This window comes from Phoca vitulina, unplaced genomic scaffold (assembly GCF_004348235.1).
Source record: "Phoca vitulina isolate PV1807 unplaced genomic scaffold, GSC_HSeal_1.0 scaffold46, whole genome shotgun sequence".
Taxonomy (NCBI): domain Eukaryota; kingdom Metazoa; phylum Chordata; class Mammalia; order Carnivora; family Phocidae; genus Phoca; species Phoca vitulina.
In genome coordinates, this window is record NW_022589749.1 from 2,136,753 (window position 1) to 2,156,059 (window position 19,307).

The 19,307-nt window shown below is 46.5% G+C and overlaps 1 protein-coding gene across 1 annotated transcript in view; it reads right to left on the minus strand.

Annotated features, from left to right (window-relative positions):
• SUDS3 (SDS3 homolog, SIN3A corepressor complex component) overlaps nt 1-19,307 on the minus strand; it is a 33,074-nt gene that overhangs the window by 9,708 nt on the left and 4,059 nt on the right. Inside the window, exons 3-10 of the mRNA XM_032431365.1 lie at nt 18,960-19,015; nt 17,152-17,223; nt 14,245-14,264; nt 12,817-12,973; nt 5,814-5,909; nt 4,588-4,649; nt 4,416-4,437; nt 3,210-3,315 (exon numbers count right to left, since the gene is read on the minus strand). Coding sequence (XP_032287256.1) covers nt 3,210-3,315; nt 4,416-4,437; nt 4,588-4,649; nt 5,814-5,909; nt 12,817-12,973; nt 14,245-14,264; nt 17,152-17,223; nt 18,960-19,015 — 591 coding nt within the window. The remainder of the gene's footprint in view (nt 1-3,209; nt 3,316-4,415; nt 4,438-4,587; nt 4,650-5,813; nt 5,910-12,816; nt 12,974-14,244; nt 14,265-17,151; nt 17,224-18,959; nt 19,016-19,307) is intronic.

Genomic DNA, 19,307 nt, shown 5'->3' on the forward strand with positions numbered 1-19,307 from the left:
CCGAAAAAAAACTGAATACCATGTTACAGCTCTGGAACCTCAAGGAGTCCCAATGCCAGCTGTAAATATTCACCATCTTAACAGTCTTTGTCAGTCGAAGGCTGGGGGGCGGGGAGGACTTCATTCCTGATTCACATTAGCAGCCCGAGAAAGTGAGGAGAGATAAACCAGTCTGCTGGCACCATCAGTTAGTTATTTTAAAATATCAGCTACTTTCATGGTACTTTTAAGAAGGGTCATTAGTCCAAATCAAAATGTGAGGAAAACTTACAGCAGGACATAAAATGCCTTAAAACCACTACCAGACCAAGGCAAAGTGAAGATGCTGTCTTTCAAAACGAAATGTAGCTTGCTAAGTGTTCATGCCAAGATGGGAAGCCTGAATCACACTCATTTTTCTTAAGTCATTTAAAACTCAATGAAACACATTTTGCCAGAAGTACCGTTGCACCCAAATATTCCATACCACTGGGAAGAGCATGAAGTGGTTCACTTGCCCTCTCAGCCACAGGCCGTGACTGGCTAAAAAGAAGGAAGAATGAAAGCCTCCCAACTGACAGGACACAAAAGCTAAACCTCAAGTTGAGCCTGGTGAGAGATGAGGGCAGCTATGCACTGGTCAGAACGTGGGCCAGGACCCCCATGAACACCTTCCAAATGTGGCAAGGAAAGGAGAGAAACACCTTCCCATAAAGGTGTCATCAACTCTGACTGCCAAGGCTAAAAGGAAAAACACAATACAGATGAAAACAACAGTCTCCATATTCAACAACATGCAACTTGAAATTCACTGAAAAAGGAAAATGCTCCCAGAGACCTTCTTTTCAAAATTTCTGCAGCCCCTATGAAAAAGACAGCGAAATTCACTCAAAATGCTCAGGAGGTCTAGCAGAGCAAAAGTGACCACTCTATTTACGTTACGAAACACCAGGCCCCGTGGATCCCTTCTTTGGAAAAACAAGAATTTTCTCTTATTGCATTTTCACCCTCAAGGCAAGTCTCATAAAGTCTAAAAATTAAGCCTCAGAAAGAAGATCTGAACCAACACAATTACAAAATGAACATCATTTGAAATATCACACAGCTTTAAGACTCACAGATCCGTAAAAATGTTAGTGATAAATCTCATCGTTTTTGAAGACGGCTCTTATGTGTGGGCTTGATCTTTAAAGGTTATTTGGTTTTCATTATTAGAAACATTTTTCATCTTATTCTGCCCCTCAGTGAGTTGAGCTGTTAGGGCCTGCCACCTAGTGGCGATATGCTCTGAGAAGCAATGTCAAGATACACTAACTGGCCTTTTTGAAGAAAACCAAATAGTCAAATGAGAGGGGCAGAAGTCACTAAGATCAGTCTCATAGGCAGAGGGGGCCTTCACCATCGACTGAGTAATTAACTCACTGTAACCTAATATTTTGGTGGAATGGACTTATCTTGGGCATGACTAGATTTCTAAGCATTTCTGCCAACTTCAGAAGGATAATAGTTTAAGGTAATCAACTAACAATCTTGGGGTTTTTCTTCTTTAACAAAGCTCAAACAATTCAAAATAACTATTACTTGGGCGCCTGGGTGGCTCAGCTGGTTAAGTGACTGCCTTCGGCTCAGGTCATGATCCTGGAGTTCCGGGATCGAGTCCCACATCGGGCCCCCTGCTCGGTGGGGAGTCTGCTTCTCCCTCTAACACTACCCCCTCTTGCGTGCTCTCTCTCACTCTCTCTCTCTCTCAAATGAATAAATAAATATTACTTTACTTTTGGAACTTTGGGTTAATATACTGAAACTCAAACATCATTAAAAATGACAGCCATCATAAATGATAATTAGAGAGAGCATACAGTAACCCCACATAAACATTCTCCATACAAACAAGTGGAAATTCAGAATGCAAATGTGTCCACCAAGACTTAAACTGAGTATGCCTGCATATGGACAATGAACAAAGGAATACATCAGAATTAAAGGAGCTGTAACAAGGAGGCAGGATCTAGGTGGCTTAACACCTAGCAGAATCTGGGGCTACAGAGCAGATAGTAATGTTTGTTGAATGAATAAGTGAATGAGTTTGTAAGTTCTCTCACACTGCTTTACAATTTCCTTCCTGATGGAAACGCTGGTAGTCTGAAGATTTTAAACTGTCTTTATTCTCAAATATTTCTGGCATGTTAAAAAACTAATGTAACATATCTATATACTCCTGTGCAGCTCAGAAATAAAATTATACAAATAGCAGTTAAAAAAAAAACCGTCTTGGGGTTCCTGGGTGGCTCAGTTGGTTAAGCAACTGCCTTCGGCTCAGGTCATGATCCTGGAGTCCCGGGATCGAGTCCCGCATCGGGCTCCCTGCTCAGCAAGGAGCCTGCTTCTCCCTCTGCCACTCCCCCCTCTCGTGTACTCTCTCTCATTCTCACTCTCTCAAATAAATAAATAAATCTTTAAAAAAAAAAAAAAAAAAACTATAAAAAAAAATAAAAAAAAAAAAACCGTCTTTAGTATAAACTGGTAATGTTTAAGGATTCAATTCCCCCAAGTATGTTTCCTGGAACACTCATAGAGCAGGATGATGCATGCAAAAAGGGTACCCTGGGTCAAATAAGTAATACTTGATAACATCTCAGAAACTTGCAGTGCACACGAGTGTATCAGAGAACCAAAGAGCACCTAGAGCGAAGAAACCCTTTAACTAACATGGTCATCCCCCAGACTCATCTGACCACAAAATGCTTTTTTGCACAGAACACCTACTCATTCTGGTGCACAAGGGCAGAATTAAGAGAAGGCAGAGAGGGACATGAGCCCTGGCCTCAGTCTACAGGGGCAGCACCAAAGACAAAAGCCTGCAAATTCTAGTGCGATGCCAGCAGCACAGACAGAGGAGGGGGCTCCCATAGAACATGTTTTCAGGAAACACCGCCTTCAGAGATCGAATGAGCAGTATCGATCAAATGACTCCTGACACGTTTGTTGCTGTTGTTGTTGTTTTAAAGCAAGCTTTACACCCAACATGGGGCTCGAACTCCTGACCCTGAGAGCAACAGTCGCGTGCTCCACTGACTGAGCCGGCCAGGCGCACTTTGAAATGTTATTCCACTTCAGTACGATGTAAGCTAAGCAGCGGCCGTGCTCGGGAACAACGAGATAGAGCCCCAGCCCTCTTTCATGGGTTCTTTGGAGACTCTTAACCAATAATCTGTTTTTCCGTAACATACCATCTTTTATCATAGTACAGTTTCCCGTCTTCTATCCGAGCTTCAAACCTCTGGGCTGGAGACTCTGCCGGTGCGGCAGGCAAGTGTTCAGGTGAGGACGGGGATGCTGGAGGAACCAAAGATATGTCAATGACTAAGCGTGTAACAAGCACGTGGGTCTGACAACTAACATGCTTTAACTGAAATGCTATTAAAAAGTGGTACTAATCATGATCATTAAGTCCTTAGGGGTGTAAAAATGAGAATTCAACAAAATTCAAAAAATATTTTGCCTAACTTGCTCCTCAATGCAGCCCTGTGAGGTAGGCAAGGCAAAGGATAACCTCACTGAACAGAGGAGAAACCGGGGATGCAGGCAGGCTAAGTGATTTGCCCAAGGGACCATCAGAAGCCCAGAAGGGCAGGAATTAGGAAAATCTCTTTAAAATTTTAAATCCAAAGTCATTTCTAGAACTATTTATTACTAGGTAGAGCTAGCACTACAGTGGGTTCAAAGGATCTAAATTCACACACTTCCATAACCCCCTCCCCATCACGCCTTCAGAAACACAGGACCTATCTGGGGACCATGGTGGCTCTCAGAAGGAAATTGTTTAGAGAAAAAAGAATCTTGTTTCCTTCCACGAGGCTTGGTGAGTGGACAGACACGTGAGTAATCATGGTCCTTAAAACGTAACAGTGCCTTGCCTGTCCAGAATTCTATTAGCAGCCTAGCACGGACTCTCAAGTGCCGCTCTGGAAGGAACCACTGCGAACACCGGGCTGGTCTCTTCTGTAAGCTGGGACTGGGAGTCCCTCACCAGAGCCAGGCCACGAAGCGCCACTGGAACAGCAGTGCCCAGCGCTTCACTCCACAAAGCAAGTAATACTGAAAAATCCTTCTGGTTTCATTTCCAGAAATGGAGGTGTACTTACATCTATGCCTGATGCCTACACAGAAGGAAACCTCTACCAGCCTATCAATCAAATGTCTCTTTTACAAGAAATCAAGGAAAAAGTAAAATTAACTTTAACATAACAGAATTAAAAAAAAAAAATCAGGGGAGGGGGCACTTAAGGTTCCCTTCAGTATTCACGATGACTACTCCCAGGCAAATGATGAACGTTTTATTTTTGAAAATGGCAACAATTCCGTCAGGCATAAGCATGCTTTTCACACAACGTGATAAAAGAGACGGTACAACGGCAGCAACACAGTGCACTTACCTGGTCTCTTGGGTGACTTAAGCTGTAGGAAGAACAACAAGAAATCTTAGAGCAGATCATTTCAGATGCAACGTAAAGTGTCAAAGGTATCAAGAACGATTTAACAAGTAATATGTGAACGACATAAACCTAAGCTTTCAAATAAATAAAAAAGAAAAAAATCGAACTGTACCTTATTTAACGTTCTCAGATCCTCCATGATCTGTTCGTCTGTTAACAAATAGTTCAGCTGGGGTGTTGAGAGTTAAAGGAACTTGTCTGAGAAGCATGGCTTCCAAGCAAGCAGAAATCAACAAAACAGTACCAGGATTTTAGGATTTACAGCGTGACTCTGTCGGATGCTCTTTCTAGAACCATTTGCCTCTCGGAAGTTACTGATTCTACTGAATGTTGTGGTGCCCAGGTACGTAAAAGAACCCACAAATTTCTTTCAAACATCTCTAAGTCGTTCAGTAAGTCCAAGAATGAGCGCACAGGACACAGGAGGAGGAGAACTTCAATTTATGAAGTGCTTTTGTTCCGAAGATCTGAAGCCTTGCACACGTGTGTGCGCACACACAGAGACGTGGGCTTATTCTTCCCACATAACTTAAACTCTCAGTTGTGAAGACAAAGGAACCTGAAGTTAAACCCTTTCTTGGTGGCAGACAACTGAATCATTTTGTATAAATGGCTACTTATCCTCTCCTCATGAGGACAGAAACAGAATTTTGCCATGTGTGCCCTCTTCCCCCTCCCATTTTTATGATTAAAGGGCTTTTTTATGTGACTGAAATCTCATTTGCTTTAATTTAACAACTTGCGTTCCACTGTTTTCGGGATAGAGATAACGGAGGTACAAAAGGCAAGTATTACTGGCCTCATTTTACAAGTAGAAAAATTAAGGCATGTGAAATCTGAGGTCGCCCTTGAATCTCCAAATGTTAAAACCATGTTGAACTTGCAGCACGAAGTGCCTTTCCAAGTAACTGTTCTCTACAAATTCCTCCCACCAGAAGCAGCAGCAATCGAGGACTCAATAATAAAACGGCCATTCCCAGGGCGCCTGGGTGACTCAGTCAGTTAAGCAGCTGACTCTTGGTTTGGGCTCAGGTCTGATCTCGGAGTCATGGGATCGAGCCCGACACTGCGCTCTGTGCTTAGCATGAAGCCTGCTTGGAATTCGCTCTCCCTCTCCCTCTGCCCCTCCCACTTGTGCTCGTGCTTGCACTCTCTCTCTCAAATAAATAAATCTTTTAAAAAAATTGGCTATTCCCTAGCGCAGGGATAAATACAAATGCCTGCCAATCACATACAATTTCTGTGGGACAATGGCCATGTACATTCTAGCAAACGGATAAGCAAAGGATTCAACAGTCTTAAGAAAAAAAGCAATTAAGGCTTGATGCAAATGGATATCAGGAGCGGGTTTTCTCCTCTTGTCTGGGATGGGGACAGGATCATTTGGTCGCCTCCGCAACTTTCTGGTCATGATGGGTTTCACTTCCATAGAATCTGTGGCAAGAATTGAATGGGTAAATCTATCCAATTCCCACTTGAAGTCAGTAAGAATCGCTGTACTATAAGGGTATCTGCCCCACAGGCACCCAATCAGAACTGTTTTATTGGGAACATTTGGTTCACACTTGGCCTAAGCCAGACACCCACATCAGACATTAGCGAGGGGGCTGTGGTTAGAAGACTCAGACTGGCTGGCCTAAGCGCAGGCCCCTCTCGGAAATGCAGCTCAGCCGAGCAGTCTACCTGTGGGAGCATCTCTCCAGCATCCCAAAAACTAGAACTTTCCTCCTCTTCCCTCAAATTCAGAAGCCACAGAATGGTAGGCTCTTGGGATCAGAAGGAACCTTTGGATCATCTAGGTCAACCAATTCCTGCTGTTCCCATTGAGGGAGAACTGAAGCACACTCGTGCACAAGACTCTGAGAGGCCATGGGCCTCAGTGCCAACATCTTTATAGGACATGTTCACTTACAAACTTGGACTCTTTCATTTTGTTTTATAACCTCTTATAGCTACTTGACTATCAAGAATGATCTAATGAAGGCTCATAATAAAGTCTCTTTTATTCTTCTTAACTTCTCTTTGCAGCCTGACACTGTTGCTGACTCTCCTTGCCTTAAAATCTCTCCTCCCCGAGCCACAACCGCACACATCTCTCCTCTCCTGATGTGCCTCCTTGGGCTCCTTTCTGCTGGTGACCACAGGAGTCCAGTCAGTTTTCAGCCTCTGTCCCAGTGAGTCTCCATCGCCAATGCCAGCTCCCCCAACCTTCTGAATGGCAACCTACGCCCACCAACACCATCCACTCGCAGTGACCCAAGTGACCTCACTTCGTGTCTCACCTCCGATGGCTGCCTCCTCTCCCGTGTCTCGGGGACATTACATCTTTCCCTTTTTTCCCAGCCAGAACAGAATCTGTCATTGTGACTTACCTTCCTTCCCCCAAAAATCATATTCACCAGATCATGGGCAGTTTTGCCGTTAAGCCACCTCTCAACTCTATCCCCTCGTCCTATTCTCACCTCTCTCAGAGCCATCTTCCTAAGACACAAATCAGATCATTCTACACATCCCCCTTCTTGTTCAATACTTTTACGGCTCACCACACTCTACAGAAAAAAAGCCAAGTCTCTTTCTGGTCTTGTCCCTCCTTCATTCACACAAACACTGTGTGAGAGCTTCTGGCTAAGTCTCTCACCCAAGGTCACCTGCCTTACTATGCCCTCAAGCCTTTACACGTTGTCCCCTCTGCCTGGCCCCCTCTCTTCTGCCCGGCATACTCCTACACAACATCCCTTGAAAGCCAGCTCAATGCTCCCCATCCCACGATGGCTTCCACAGTCACACTATCTTCCAAGCAACCACAGCAAACCTCTGTACAAACCTCTGCTAGCAAGACCACACTGTAGGGGACATTTTCCCCAGAGACCCCTGAATTCCACCCCAGCACCTCACAATAGTTCGGGCACACAGGAGGGGCTCCAGAGTCGTTTCCTGCAGAACGACTAGATGAGGTCAAGCCCGACGAGATCGCTCATTCATGACCACGCACACCACACAGGACAGCCTTACGGGATTCAGGCGCAGCCCTTCCACCACAGCAACGGGCACCATCTGCGAGTATATAATCATCATGTGGACAAAGTCAAAAGATACTTCTGCGTGTTGCTCTAAGAAGGGAAATGGGCAACACTGAATTTTTTACCCCCTATAAATGGAGAAAAAATGATGAGAACCACAGACCTGGTGAGTATTTATTTGTAAAGGTGTACGTGGAAGAGGGCGCAGAAGGAAGGAGGACAAACACACTCGCCCCTGAGAAAAAGTGAGGAGGGGAGACAGTCCGTCCTCTCTACAAGAAATCTCTCACCCTCCGCTGAGCTGACGCTCTTCTCCAGTTACTTCCTGGCCATCGGTGTGAATCCCTGCTGCAGCTGTGTGACCTAAGGCGGGCTACGTAAACACTGTCTCCACTCTCTTCATCTATAAAATGGAATTATCAGCAACACCTCCCCCACCGAATGTTGGGAGGGTTACAGGAGATGAGACCAGGAGAGCCCTAAACACGGTGCCTGGCGTAGCCAGAGTTCAATCGGTGCTAGTTTTTATTACCACATCTGCAGCCAGGAAAACACTATAGAAAAATCTTTTAGAGAAGTCAAGGTGCAAACAGCTGAATGAAGTTACATACTTGACGACAACCGAGCCAGCTGTGAGGCTTTGCAACATTCACGCCTAATTCGGAAAATAAGGTGTGAAGGGAGCTCACCCAACCCAAAGACCACTAGAGAAAGAGCACTTAGCACGGGAGCATCATGGGATGTTCTGTCCACCAAAGACAATGGCCCAGTGCGCCCTGCCCTCTGGGCTGCCAAGTCTGGGGGGTGGGGAGGGTGGGCAATACATGATGGAAGCAAGCCAAGTAAAGGCACAGCTGAGAGAATGTGGGAATAACCTAGTCTAATCATGGCCAATAAGCTCAGAAAGTCGTACCTGCGTCACTCATAGATCAGAAAATATAATCAAATTCTTCTTACGAAATAGTGAAAAATCAATCCATTTTATTAGCCTAGCCACCACAATAACCTAATCAATTTTCATCCAAAAAATAACTTCAACAGAAAGAAGGTGCTCTGAAAACGCCTCTGAAATGTACTGGCCTGTCCCCACCACCATCCAGGAGAGGAGGAGTGGGGAGAAGGCCTGGCCAGTGGTCCAGGTGGAAGATGGGACTCGTGGGGAAGACCACCATGTAAGTATCACAGCCCCAAAACTACACAGCAGATTACCTACTCCACTCACTTTGCTCCAACCTCCTGAGCTAGATTTTTCACAGAGAGAAAGGATATCTGACTACCTGGGTCTGAATCCACCCAGAAGTTCCACTTCTCATGAGAAGCAAGAGACTGGCCTTCGAGTTTATAACTTCAGGGTCCTTGGAGTTTGGCGAGAGTCCCAAGGGGCTCAATCTGCGTCCACCACAAAAATCAAACTTCTGTAAGGGACACCCAGACCTTGGAGCGTAGCACCGAGGCAGATGGCACTGAAGCAGGAAATCAGGCTGCCTCGCAGACGAGCCCAACACAACTCTGACTGAAATCAGAAAGCCTCTCAGCAAACCTAGGACCCTTCATGGGTTTGCTTCCGTGGGGATACTATCTGCGATCCAACCGAACGCCAAACACCGGGGGGCAGGGGGGAGACAGGAGACAGAAACACTGAACAAGTGCTCCTCTCCGAACCACCTCAACTATGTGAAAATCGTGCAAATGCTCCTGCTCTGCTCACCGGCAAGGCCAGGAGGAACAGCCACACCTGGCAGACACGGGCACTCCCCAGTGGCACTGGGCATGCTGGCTAAGAAACGGGCAGAGCCATCACAGCATCGCCCCTATGGAGACATATTCCCGATAACGGTAATTACCATACAATGAGCACTTTCCTGCTGGCCTTGGGTTCCACACTTCTCTGGGCCTAGTCCTTCACTCCAACAGCTTACCTGTCTACAGCACACAAATGCAGTAAAAGCTTCACGGGAACACAGTTTAACTATTAAGACAAACCCATACTTGTTTAGCTACTGAAAAAATATCAGTTGCAGTGATTCAAAAGAGCATCCTTAAGAAAAAGAATGTTGGGGCGCCTGGGTGGCTCAGTCAGTAGAGCATGTGACTACTGATCTTGGGGTCATGAGTTCGAGCCCCATGCTGGGCATAGAGATTACATACATAAACAAATAAACTTAAATATATACATACCGGGGCACCCGGGTGGTGCGGTTGGTTAAGCATCTGACTCTTGGTTTCAGCTCAGGTCATGAGATCAGAGCACGGAGCTGGGCTCCACACTCAGTGGGGAATCTGCTTGAGTTTCTCTCCCTCTCATCTTCCTCCCCGACCCCCCAACACTGGTTTGCACTCTCTCATAAATAAAAAATTAAAAAGGCCACCGCAGAGCGACCACTATAGCAGATCGGCAATTACCCCCAAACCAGGCGCAGTGCAACGTGGGGCGAGCCTAGAGGCCCAGAGCAAAGCCAAGCAGGCCCCTCTCTAAGGGGCTGGCAGGCTCATCAGCATCAGAATGGCCGCGGCGGGTGCCTGTGGGAGATGGGTGGGGAGAGGTGAAAGAAGAATCAAGGTCAGGTCTTCAGTGACCAACCAGGGTAGGAACAAAGGGCCCCGTCTCCCTCAGGCCAAGCTGTCCAGAGAACAAAGATGGTGTTCAACTGCAGAGAAAACTCACACTCAGGTAATTCCACCTACACCCTCACTACTCCAAGTGTGGTCCAGCCAACAGCCTCGGCAGCCCCCGGGAGGCATTTAGAAATGCAGGGTCGCAGGCTCCACCCCAGACCCGCTGAAGCAGTAGCTGCTCGTCACCAAGACCCCCAGCTGACCCACGCACACACCCAAGCCGGGGGGAGCACTGATGGGTAATTCATCCCGGTCTCCTTACCAACAGTACACCTTTCCACCTACACAACCCGCTAGGTTCTTCTCAAGCGGTGTGGGCAGTGGAGAGAACCTCCCACCAACTCCCACAGAGTCTGCAAATGCTCTCAGTCCCGTTCGGACAAAGCAGGTCACTTGATCTCCCCATTCCCAATGGGTTATTTGGTCTAAGCTTCCCAGCCACCTCTAATTCCAACGCTGTTTTTCGAGAGATCTTCATGTTGAACCAGAAGAGAAGATTTTAAGAAATAGCTTTTCCGGGCAGCGCTAGGCAACGCTGATACTGGGCATCAATCCACAAAGGTGAAATAAGTCACTCAATGAGAGGAACGCAATCAGGCCTTTAATCCAGCCCCACGGCAGCACCATCTGTGGAAACGCTCATTATCCTTCTAGCTCCACCGCCTGTTCTTCCGACACTCTATCATTACCTTGGCACAGCTTTCCATACCAAGGGTACCAAATGGCTTGAGGAAGGACATCGGTACCTTTAATGCCCATGGCTAGCTTTAAACACTGTGTAATCTATTTTACTGCGTAACAAATGACTTCCCTGCATTTATTTGTCTTTCCTACCCTGGCAGGCTCAGCCCCCAGTCACTGGAGGTGCCTCCCGTCCCAGTTAAGATTCTGGCTGCGGGGCGCCTGGGTCGCTCAGTCAGTTAAGCGTCTGCCTTCGGCTCAGGTCATGATCCCAGGGTCCTGGGATCGAGCCCCACGTCGGGCTCCCTGCTTGGCGGGGAGCCTGCTTCTCCTTCTCCCTCTGTCTGCCTCTCTGCCTACTTGTGCTCTCTATCAAATAAATAAAAATAAAATCTTAAAAAAAAAAAAAAAAGATTCTGGCTGCAAAACGGCCTGGCCAAACAATGTCTACTGCTTGTCAATAATCAGGATGCCAGATCACAGGTAAGGTGATGATATCCTTCCCCGCAGATGGAAAGGGAGCAGCTATAAACTGACAATATTTCCCAGTAGCCTAATGAAGACTCCGGAACATCTGGTGGCTCCAGCAGAGCGCGAGGAGGCATCGATGCCAGAGACAGCCACCGTCAAAGGACACGGCGTACGGGTCAGAACCCAGGCAGACGGGTACGGGGCTAGCGGTCTGATCAACAAAGCGTGGCCACAAGAACAAAACAGTGCTGTCTGAAGAGGCTATTTTAGCATTCACGCTCACCAAAAAAACATTTCTGAGCTGCTTTCAGAGGCCTTCAAGGAATTAATTCCTTCTGCCAAAGTCTTTCAAGGAGAGAGATACCAGAAGAGAGATTCTTCAAGAATCAGACCCCCCACCCACTTCAGACACACCACATCATTCTCATAGGTCTCTCATGGGGGTTGGGGCCAGAAGTTTATGTCAATTGAAGGGCCATGTTGGGTCACAGCGCCAGAAACGCAGAAGGGGAAATACCACTTCTTAACTGTTATCTTTAAAGTCCGCCCCCAAGGACTTCACGTGCCAACAGTGCATCTCTCACGACTGCTACTAAAATCAGACATGCCAGACCCACACCACCTTCTGTTACGTGGCAGGAGTGAAATCTGGGGGTGCGCACAAGGCATGCGCTGACACACCCAGGTGACAAACGCACCACTGACTTGTCTTGCAGTATTCGCTGACAAATTTTGCCACGTTCCCAAATATCGAGTTCAGGCCACTCCCCGCCCTGCATCCTTCTAGGATTCATCAGTCTACACACATGGCAACAGAACAGTTAGCCCACATTGCCTCTCCCTTAAACCTGCCTACACCCTGCTGAGTTCCTGGATGCGGATTCCTAAAAACTAGAAGGCAAGGGAGAGAATGGCAGTCTAATGTAACTTTACTACCTTCACAGGAAACTAGTTCAGTTTAGCTTCCTCCTGCCAAGTTTGTACCAACTCTGCCTGAAATGTTCACAGTAACACCTGGGGAAGGGATCTAAGAGCACAGATGATACAGTCAAACGCCTTTGTTCTCACATCTAGGTCAAAGGAAGACAATGCCTTTTCTGTAATTAAGGCAGACTGGGGGAAAAAAAAAAAAAGCAGAGAGATTCCCCCACCCCACCCCCCAGGGTCGCGGATAAGTCATCCGTGAATGGCAGCTGACCCAGGAATTAAATAAAGCATAAGCCAGCAGCTGCAGCCATGACTAAAGGTCTACATTTACTGAACATCCGTTATGCACAGGGCTCTGTGCTAGGCACTCACATTTCTGACCACAATCCTGTAAGACAAGGTCTGATCAGCCCCGTTTTACAGAGGGGGAAACAGGCTCAGAGACATTCAGTGGCTTGACCAAAGTCACACAGCCAATACCAGACAGAGCTTAAACGGGTCAAAGCCCACCCTCCTTTCGGCTGGCTCCACCCAGAGGAGGAACTGAGTTAGGACAAAGGAGGGACCGCCGCACCCCTCCGGGCCCCCCCAGGGCTCCCAGGATCCTGCTCTGGGTGCTTTCATACCTCCCGTCAGCTCCATCGTCAGCTTTTCATTTTCGATCATTTTCTTCTTCTCCTCTAGCTCAGCAATCAGGTTCTCTTTCAGCTCCACCTTCTTGTCTTCAAATTCTTTCACCGCTGCCTTCTTTTCTTTAATGTAGTTTCTCTCCACCTGTTCAGTCTGAGCAAAAGAGAAAACACAGGCTAGGGCTCCATGGGGCCCTTGCAGCCAGGGCTCCAACTCCAAGTCTGGCTCTGCACTCAAGGGCCCAGAAAACCCTTTATGAGAAAGGTGGGACAGCGGCACTCACACGTGCACTGGCAGTGACGGGATGTCTGGGAGCAAGTTTCCCAACGAATGCATAAAATTGAACCATACGACTTCTGCTTGTCTTTATGAGCATACCCAGCTTGCTACTCAGTATTTCCTCTCTTCCGCCTCTTACACTGCATTGCTTCTATGTTAAAACTTAAGATTCTCAAAGACAAACTCTTTTAAAGCCACAATTTCAAAGGAAAATAGTACATTCCGGATGAAATACCTACATTCGAAATTGACCGCAATTACAAAATACTGAGTCAGGGTGGCCCACGTTACTGTATTTGCTGATACTGATACCAAGATAAAGATCAACTAGAGTAGAAGATCATCTATTAGGTGCCTGAACCCTTAAGTACTCAAACATTGAAACAATACTAAACAAAAAGGCATTCATTTTTTAAACCTCACCACCGTATTAAATGAAGAACAAGGGAGCTTATGGTGGGCTATGACTGTGGATCACGTAATCCTGCAGGCTGTGACTATGTGTGTTGCACTGACTTCAGTAGTAAAATGGTTTCTGATAACGTGCTCTGTTAAAGCATGACCTTGTCCCACTCATGTGTGGCTCTGATAAAGTCAGGACTCCCCCCACACATACAAACTAGCCACCCCAGGAACAGATTATCATCCAAGATTCAGGCTCTCATCTCTGTACCACAGCACCGTGCTTCACAAAGAACCAACATTCCGGTGTCTGCTGAAGGGAAGGAAAAATGTTAAATCCGTCTTTCCTACTGACCCAGACAGCTTCGGCTGTAAAACTGAACCACTGAGCCAATTCAGAGACTGGGCTGCATTAAGGACCAATATAACAAATTATTAGACCATTATAATTCAGACATACTCCCCAATGGCTTTAATGTGAAAGTCAACAAGAAAGCAGTGATGGGTGAGTATCCCCTAGTCCCCTGTGATAATCAGAGGCTGCCCAACCTATAAATGAATAGATGGGAATTTCTAAACTGAGACCCAAAATGTCCTTTAGTCAAACAAAACAGTGATGAAGGCTTGCAGCTGGGGGCTTCTTAACTGTCCATTTGGTGACAGAAGGAAAGGTCTCTGGATTGGGAGAGCAAGATTCCAGTCTCAGAAAGGGCCTGCAAGCCCAGAAGATCCAAGGTACTTACTTCCAGCTGGAGGAAGAGTTCTGAAAGAGATAAAACGTGCAATTAGATTCGCTAGGCTGTGTCACCTTTCTAGACAGCGATGGTAGGATTCATTTAGAGGCAGTAATTGCTTTCTGAAAGCATGGTTACACAGAGCAAATGCTTCCATCAGTAAAGTGTTGATATACATGAGGGGGAAGGATGGAAGAAGCACTCATGTCTAGTTAAAATTTGGCCCTGAACAGAATCACTTCCGGCAGTTCTGCCCAAGGGCAAAAGCAAGCAGCAGAAACCAAACTACCCCGGCAATATAAAACTGGAAGCTATCCCTTCTTTCACTCAGTCCATAACCTCCAACAGTCCTACAGGGTAGGATGGGTCAGGAAGGAACAGCGCAGTTACTCCAGAAGCAGAGTCAACACTGGTATTTTTAAAGCACGGGTGAAGGGCTGTGTGTGGCAAGGAAGGCTATTCCTGGAGAACTCAGAGGGCAGAGGTTCTGTGCCCGCCCGAGGCGTTCTTCACAGGCCACCAAGCCCCCTCGTATGGCTGCTCCTCTACGGCAACGCCCTCTGGGTCTGAATGTAGCCCTTCCTGAGGACCCTTCACTTACCAATCCCCTCCAGACACATCCAGGTGTCCACTGGAGAGTAGTCAACAGCTTATTTATCACCTGCTATGTGCAGGCAATTAACAATTGTTTACCCAGCAGCTCCCCCCTCGCTAGATTATAAGCCTCTCTACAGAGCCAGCCCTGTGAACAAAATAGGTCCATGGCATCCCATCTTTCCTGGGTGACGGTGGAGTGCTGCCTACGTCACACAGATTGCTGGTGAGCCAACAACTCCAGGAGGCGCTGTTCACATTTCATCACAGTCTCCTTCACAAATGTGATGAAGACTATGGATCTCTTTCCCCCTAAAACAGCATGTATGCACATCCACATGTAATTTCATAGAATTTTGAGTTTCAGGACTCCCAATTAAGAATTCAGATCTCAGACCTCAATTAACAGATGTTGAATAAAAAATTTAACTGGGGAGGGGCGCCTGGCTGGCTCAGTCAATGAAGCACAGGACTCTTAATCTCGGGGTTTTGAATTCAAGCCCCACGCTAGGCGTGGAGCCTACTAAAGAAAAAAAAAGAAACTTAACTGAGCAAAGGGACAGGACAAGCCACTCATTTTCTAACACCCCTCCCCACCCCCCGGTAGCCCTGATCACTCTGGCCCTGGGAACGGCTGAGCACATGAGCCCAGGCACCCCCAGCCCAACACGCTCACTCCCACAGGTGATTTAGATGCACAAATGAACTTGATGCATCAACTATGTGCCATTCTCAGAAATCACCCCTGCACCAAGTCAAACTGGCAATCACCCCTCAGAGCTGCTGGTCATCGTCTGAGTTATAATAACCAGGCACCAACACAACTAGAACAGGTGGGTTAGCTCTGCGAGAATGTGCTCTTTAAGGCTCAAGCTGGGACTGACTTAGTTCTTCTGCATTCCTACCTGGGGGGCAGGGGAGAGAAATGTTTCTGAGAGAACACGCAAGGACAGGATTGAGAGTGGAAGGAAAACCACTCAATACTCATGCTGCAGTTCTAGCTGCAGAAAAATGGCTCATGTCAATTTACTTTCCTTACTTGCATCTTAAACCAATTCCGTGAGGCATTTGTACCCCTCCTGCAGATGGGGAACCTGAGGCTCCAAGAGCAAAACCTGCTTACAGTCATAAGACCTAAAGTGCAGAGAGAAGACCTAAACCTAGGACCTCACCCCTCCACAGTGCACCTCCTTTCCCTGCTAGAGGGCAACACCGAGAAGAAGGCAGGGGATTCCACAGATTCCCAAGGAGATGCCTCAGGACCTCAGATCGCAGTGGGGGTAACCTCAGGGGCAGGGGGGATGTGGGTGGGCAGAAGGCTAATGGCTATTAGTTCCATCTTCCCAGTGCCTCCCACACCCTTCAGCTCCCTTTCTACCTGCTGGTGTACACGGGACATCTACTCCCCAGAGGGGGGAAAAGTTCCACCAACAGGAAGCTGGGAAGACACCGGATCAGAAAGTGAGGGGACAGGAGCCTGAGGAATGGCACCCAGACCTCATCTGAAAACCCAGCATTACTTTCACCACCAAAGGAACAGGCACCATGCTGGTGCTCAAAATGCTGGCTGACAAGGAGCTTCCAAATTGAACACTTACGACACATTTCCTGTAAGCCCAGGAATCTGTGTTTACACACTTTGAACAGTCATCACATCTTACTTTTTGCATGACTATCTACCTCAGGATGTTCCTTAACTTTTCCCACATTTGGATGTCTTTTGTCAATGAAATCGCACATTTCCTAAAGTCAAGGACGATGTGTTCCACTATTCCATGTTGCTCAGAGCTTAGATGTAGCAGGTGCTCAACAAATTCTTACTGCATGAATACATTTACCGTGTACAACAAACCAAAGCGTACTCTTCCCCTAAACGCTTATAATACTCGAGGGGAAAAACAAGAGAACACCCCTTCCTCCCGGAGCAGAGGATACCAGAAGAAACAAACTTCAAGCAAGAGTGAAACAAGCTACAACTCTTCCCCATGTAGCTCCTCTGATGGTCCATTCAGGCAGCAATGCAGACGTGAGAAAGAATGTGCAAGACCACTTACTGTGGGGGCACCAGGGAGAATAACTGCATGGAGCCACCACTAGTAAGCTCAACTACAGGCCGTTCATTGGCCACTGGAAAAAAAGGTGAGCCAGTTTTATACAACTGTGGCTTTGGAGTCTCTCTTCCCCAAAACTCTCCCCTCCACCGTTTCTGAGAATATATGCGTTGCATTTTAGACAGCAGCTCTTACGGCCACACTATATCAATGATCAGCAAAAGCAAAAACACCTGAAGATGATTTACTCCCACCTAAGACAGAGCCTCACCTGCATTTCGGATCCTCTCTTTGTACTGCTGATCCAGTTTTTTCATCCTCTTCTGATATTCCTGTAATGTACCTGATTTTGAGATTTACAAAATAAAATGTTACTTTGAAGATCAATCTGCTCTACATTTCAGTTCCTAAAACAGCAGTAACTGTTTTAATACAATCAGAGTAAATAAAACACAAACCAGGGAAAGGCACATGCAAACAGAGCTAACTGGACTCTGGTTCTCAATTAAGGCCCAGAGCAGAAATCACCCCACCTAGTGGATTAAGACTCTGTAGCAAGTGATGGGGAGTAGAAAGGCGCAGGCTTCCTCAAGTGATTCTGATCATCTGCTGCTAAGGTTTGAGTCAATGGGCCTCCCCTTTCTGGAAAAAGCTCATTCTCTCTCAGTAAGGCCCAGATCAATGCTGTCCAGTAGAACTTTCTCTGCAACGGTGAAAAGGTCCTAGGTTTCACTGTCCAATATGGGAGCCACTAGTCATACGTAGCTACTGAGCACTTGAAATGTAGCAAGTGCACCTGAGGAACTGGATTATTAATTTAATTTAAATAGCCACACACAGCCAGTGACAATTCTCAACAACTCAGGTATAGATTTTCACCAAATGTCTACTCATGTCATTGCTTTTCCAAAAAACAGTGAATTACAAGGGTCACAACTAACGAGGGAAGTATTTCCTGATCATAATGTGTTACTAAGGTATATTAATGGTATCTTCTTCAAAATCCCTCAACCATGCCAGGTATGCCCTACAGACTTGCTAGAGTGGAATCTATTTCTTTCTCTGGCAACACTTCCATTATTATGGGGAAAAAAAACCAGAAATAAAACAAAGATATGTGAATGCAACTCATGCAAACCTTTTTTCACTATTTAGCAGAAATCAATGTCAGATGGCTAGTTCAGGCAATGTAAGGACCTAGTGGAACTTCACTGATGAGGGGGCTCCACAAAGGTAAGCCAGAGCTGCTGGCCACAGCTGCCCCTGAGCTCCCGGTGCACCCCGCAGTGCTAGACACCCTGCACGGGCAATCACATCGGCTTCCACCTTCTGCATTTCAAAGACTGGAAAACAAATTTAAGCAAGAGGAAGTGATGTGCCCAAGGTCAAATTTCCAGAAAGCAGTACAGTTAGGATTCAAGCCCGTGATGGCCCTCGAAAGCCAATGCTCTTAACCCCAGACTGAACTGCCTTCAGCAGGAAATCGCACTGGACAAGATACAATCCACTTTTAACTTATAAAGCAAACAAGAGAGAACACAATAAAGATAACCTACAGCTCATCAGCATTTAGTTTAGGAAAAAAATGGTACAGTTTTGTGTATTCTTTGGCAACAACGTCTCTCCTAAAAATGTCTAGCTTTAGGCTCACAGTGGATTTCAGCTCATGCTCTTCAGAAGGCCCTAAGTGGGGACACCTGGGTGGCTCAGTCGGTTAAGCGGCTGCCTTCGGCTCAGGTCATGATCCCGGGGTCCTGGGATGGAGCCCTGCATCGGGCTCCTTGCTCAGCGGGGAGCCTGCTTCTCCCCTGCCTGTGCTTGCTCTCTGTCTCTCTTTCTCTCTCGTTGTCAAATAAATAAATAAAATCTTAAAAAAAAAAAAAAGGCCCTAAGTGAGGGTTCAAAAATATTTGAAAATCGCCACTTTACTGATAGCAGAAGATAGCAAAGTGCATGCTGGACAGCTGAATCAGCCAGACCGAATTTTAAGTCACTCCCACAGGGGAGTGAAATACACAGATTTCAAAAGCTTGCAATATTAAGTATATTTAGAAATGAAGGGTTAAACCACACACCAACCTTCCTGCAGTTGTTGCAACTGTCTCTTGAGAGAAGCCAGTTTATCCTGATACATCCTGCAAAGAAAAACAACAAAAGCCACATTGAAAGACAAAAACATTCAATACTCGATTCCAAAATCATCTACACACAGGAATTACCTGGGTTGTTATGGGAATGTCATTAATGTCCTTTAGGAGACAGAGAAAACTGAAGTCGGCCAGCTGGTTTAAAATGTACCAGCAGCTAAAGGGATCAGAAAGGGACAAGGATTCTGTGTTCTTGAATTATACCCCAATTCTGCAGATTCTCTTATGTTATCCCACCTTTAGAGAATCAGTCTGAAATCTACAAATATGAAGACACGCA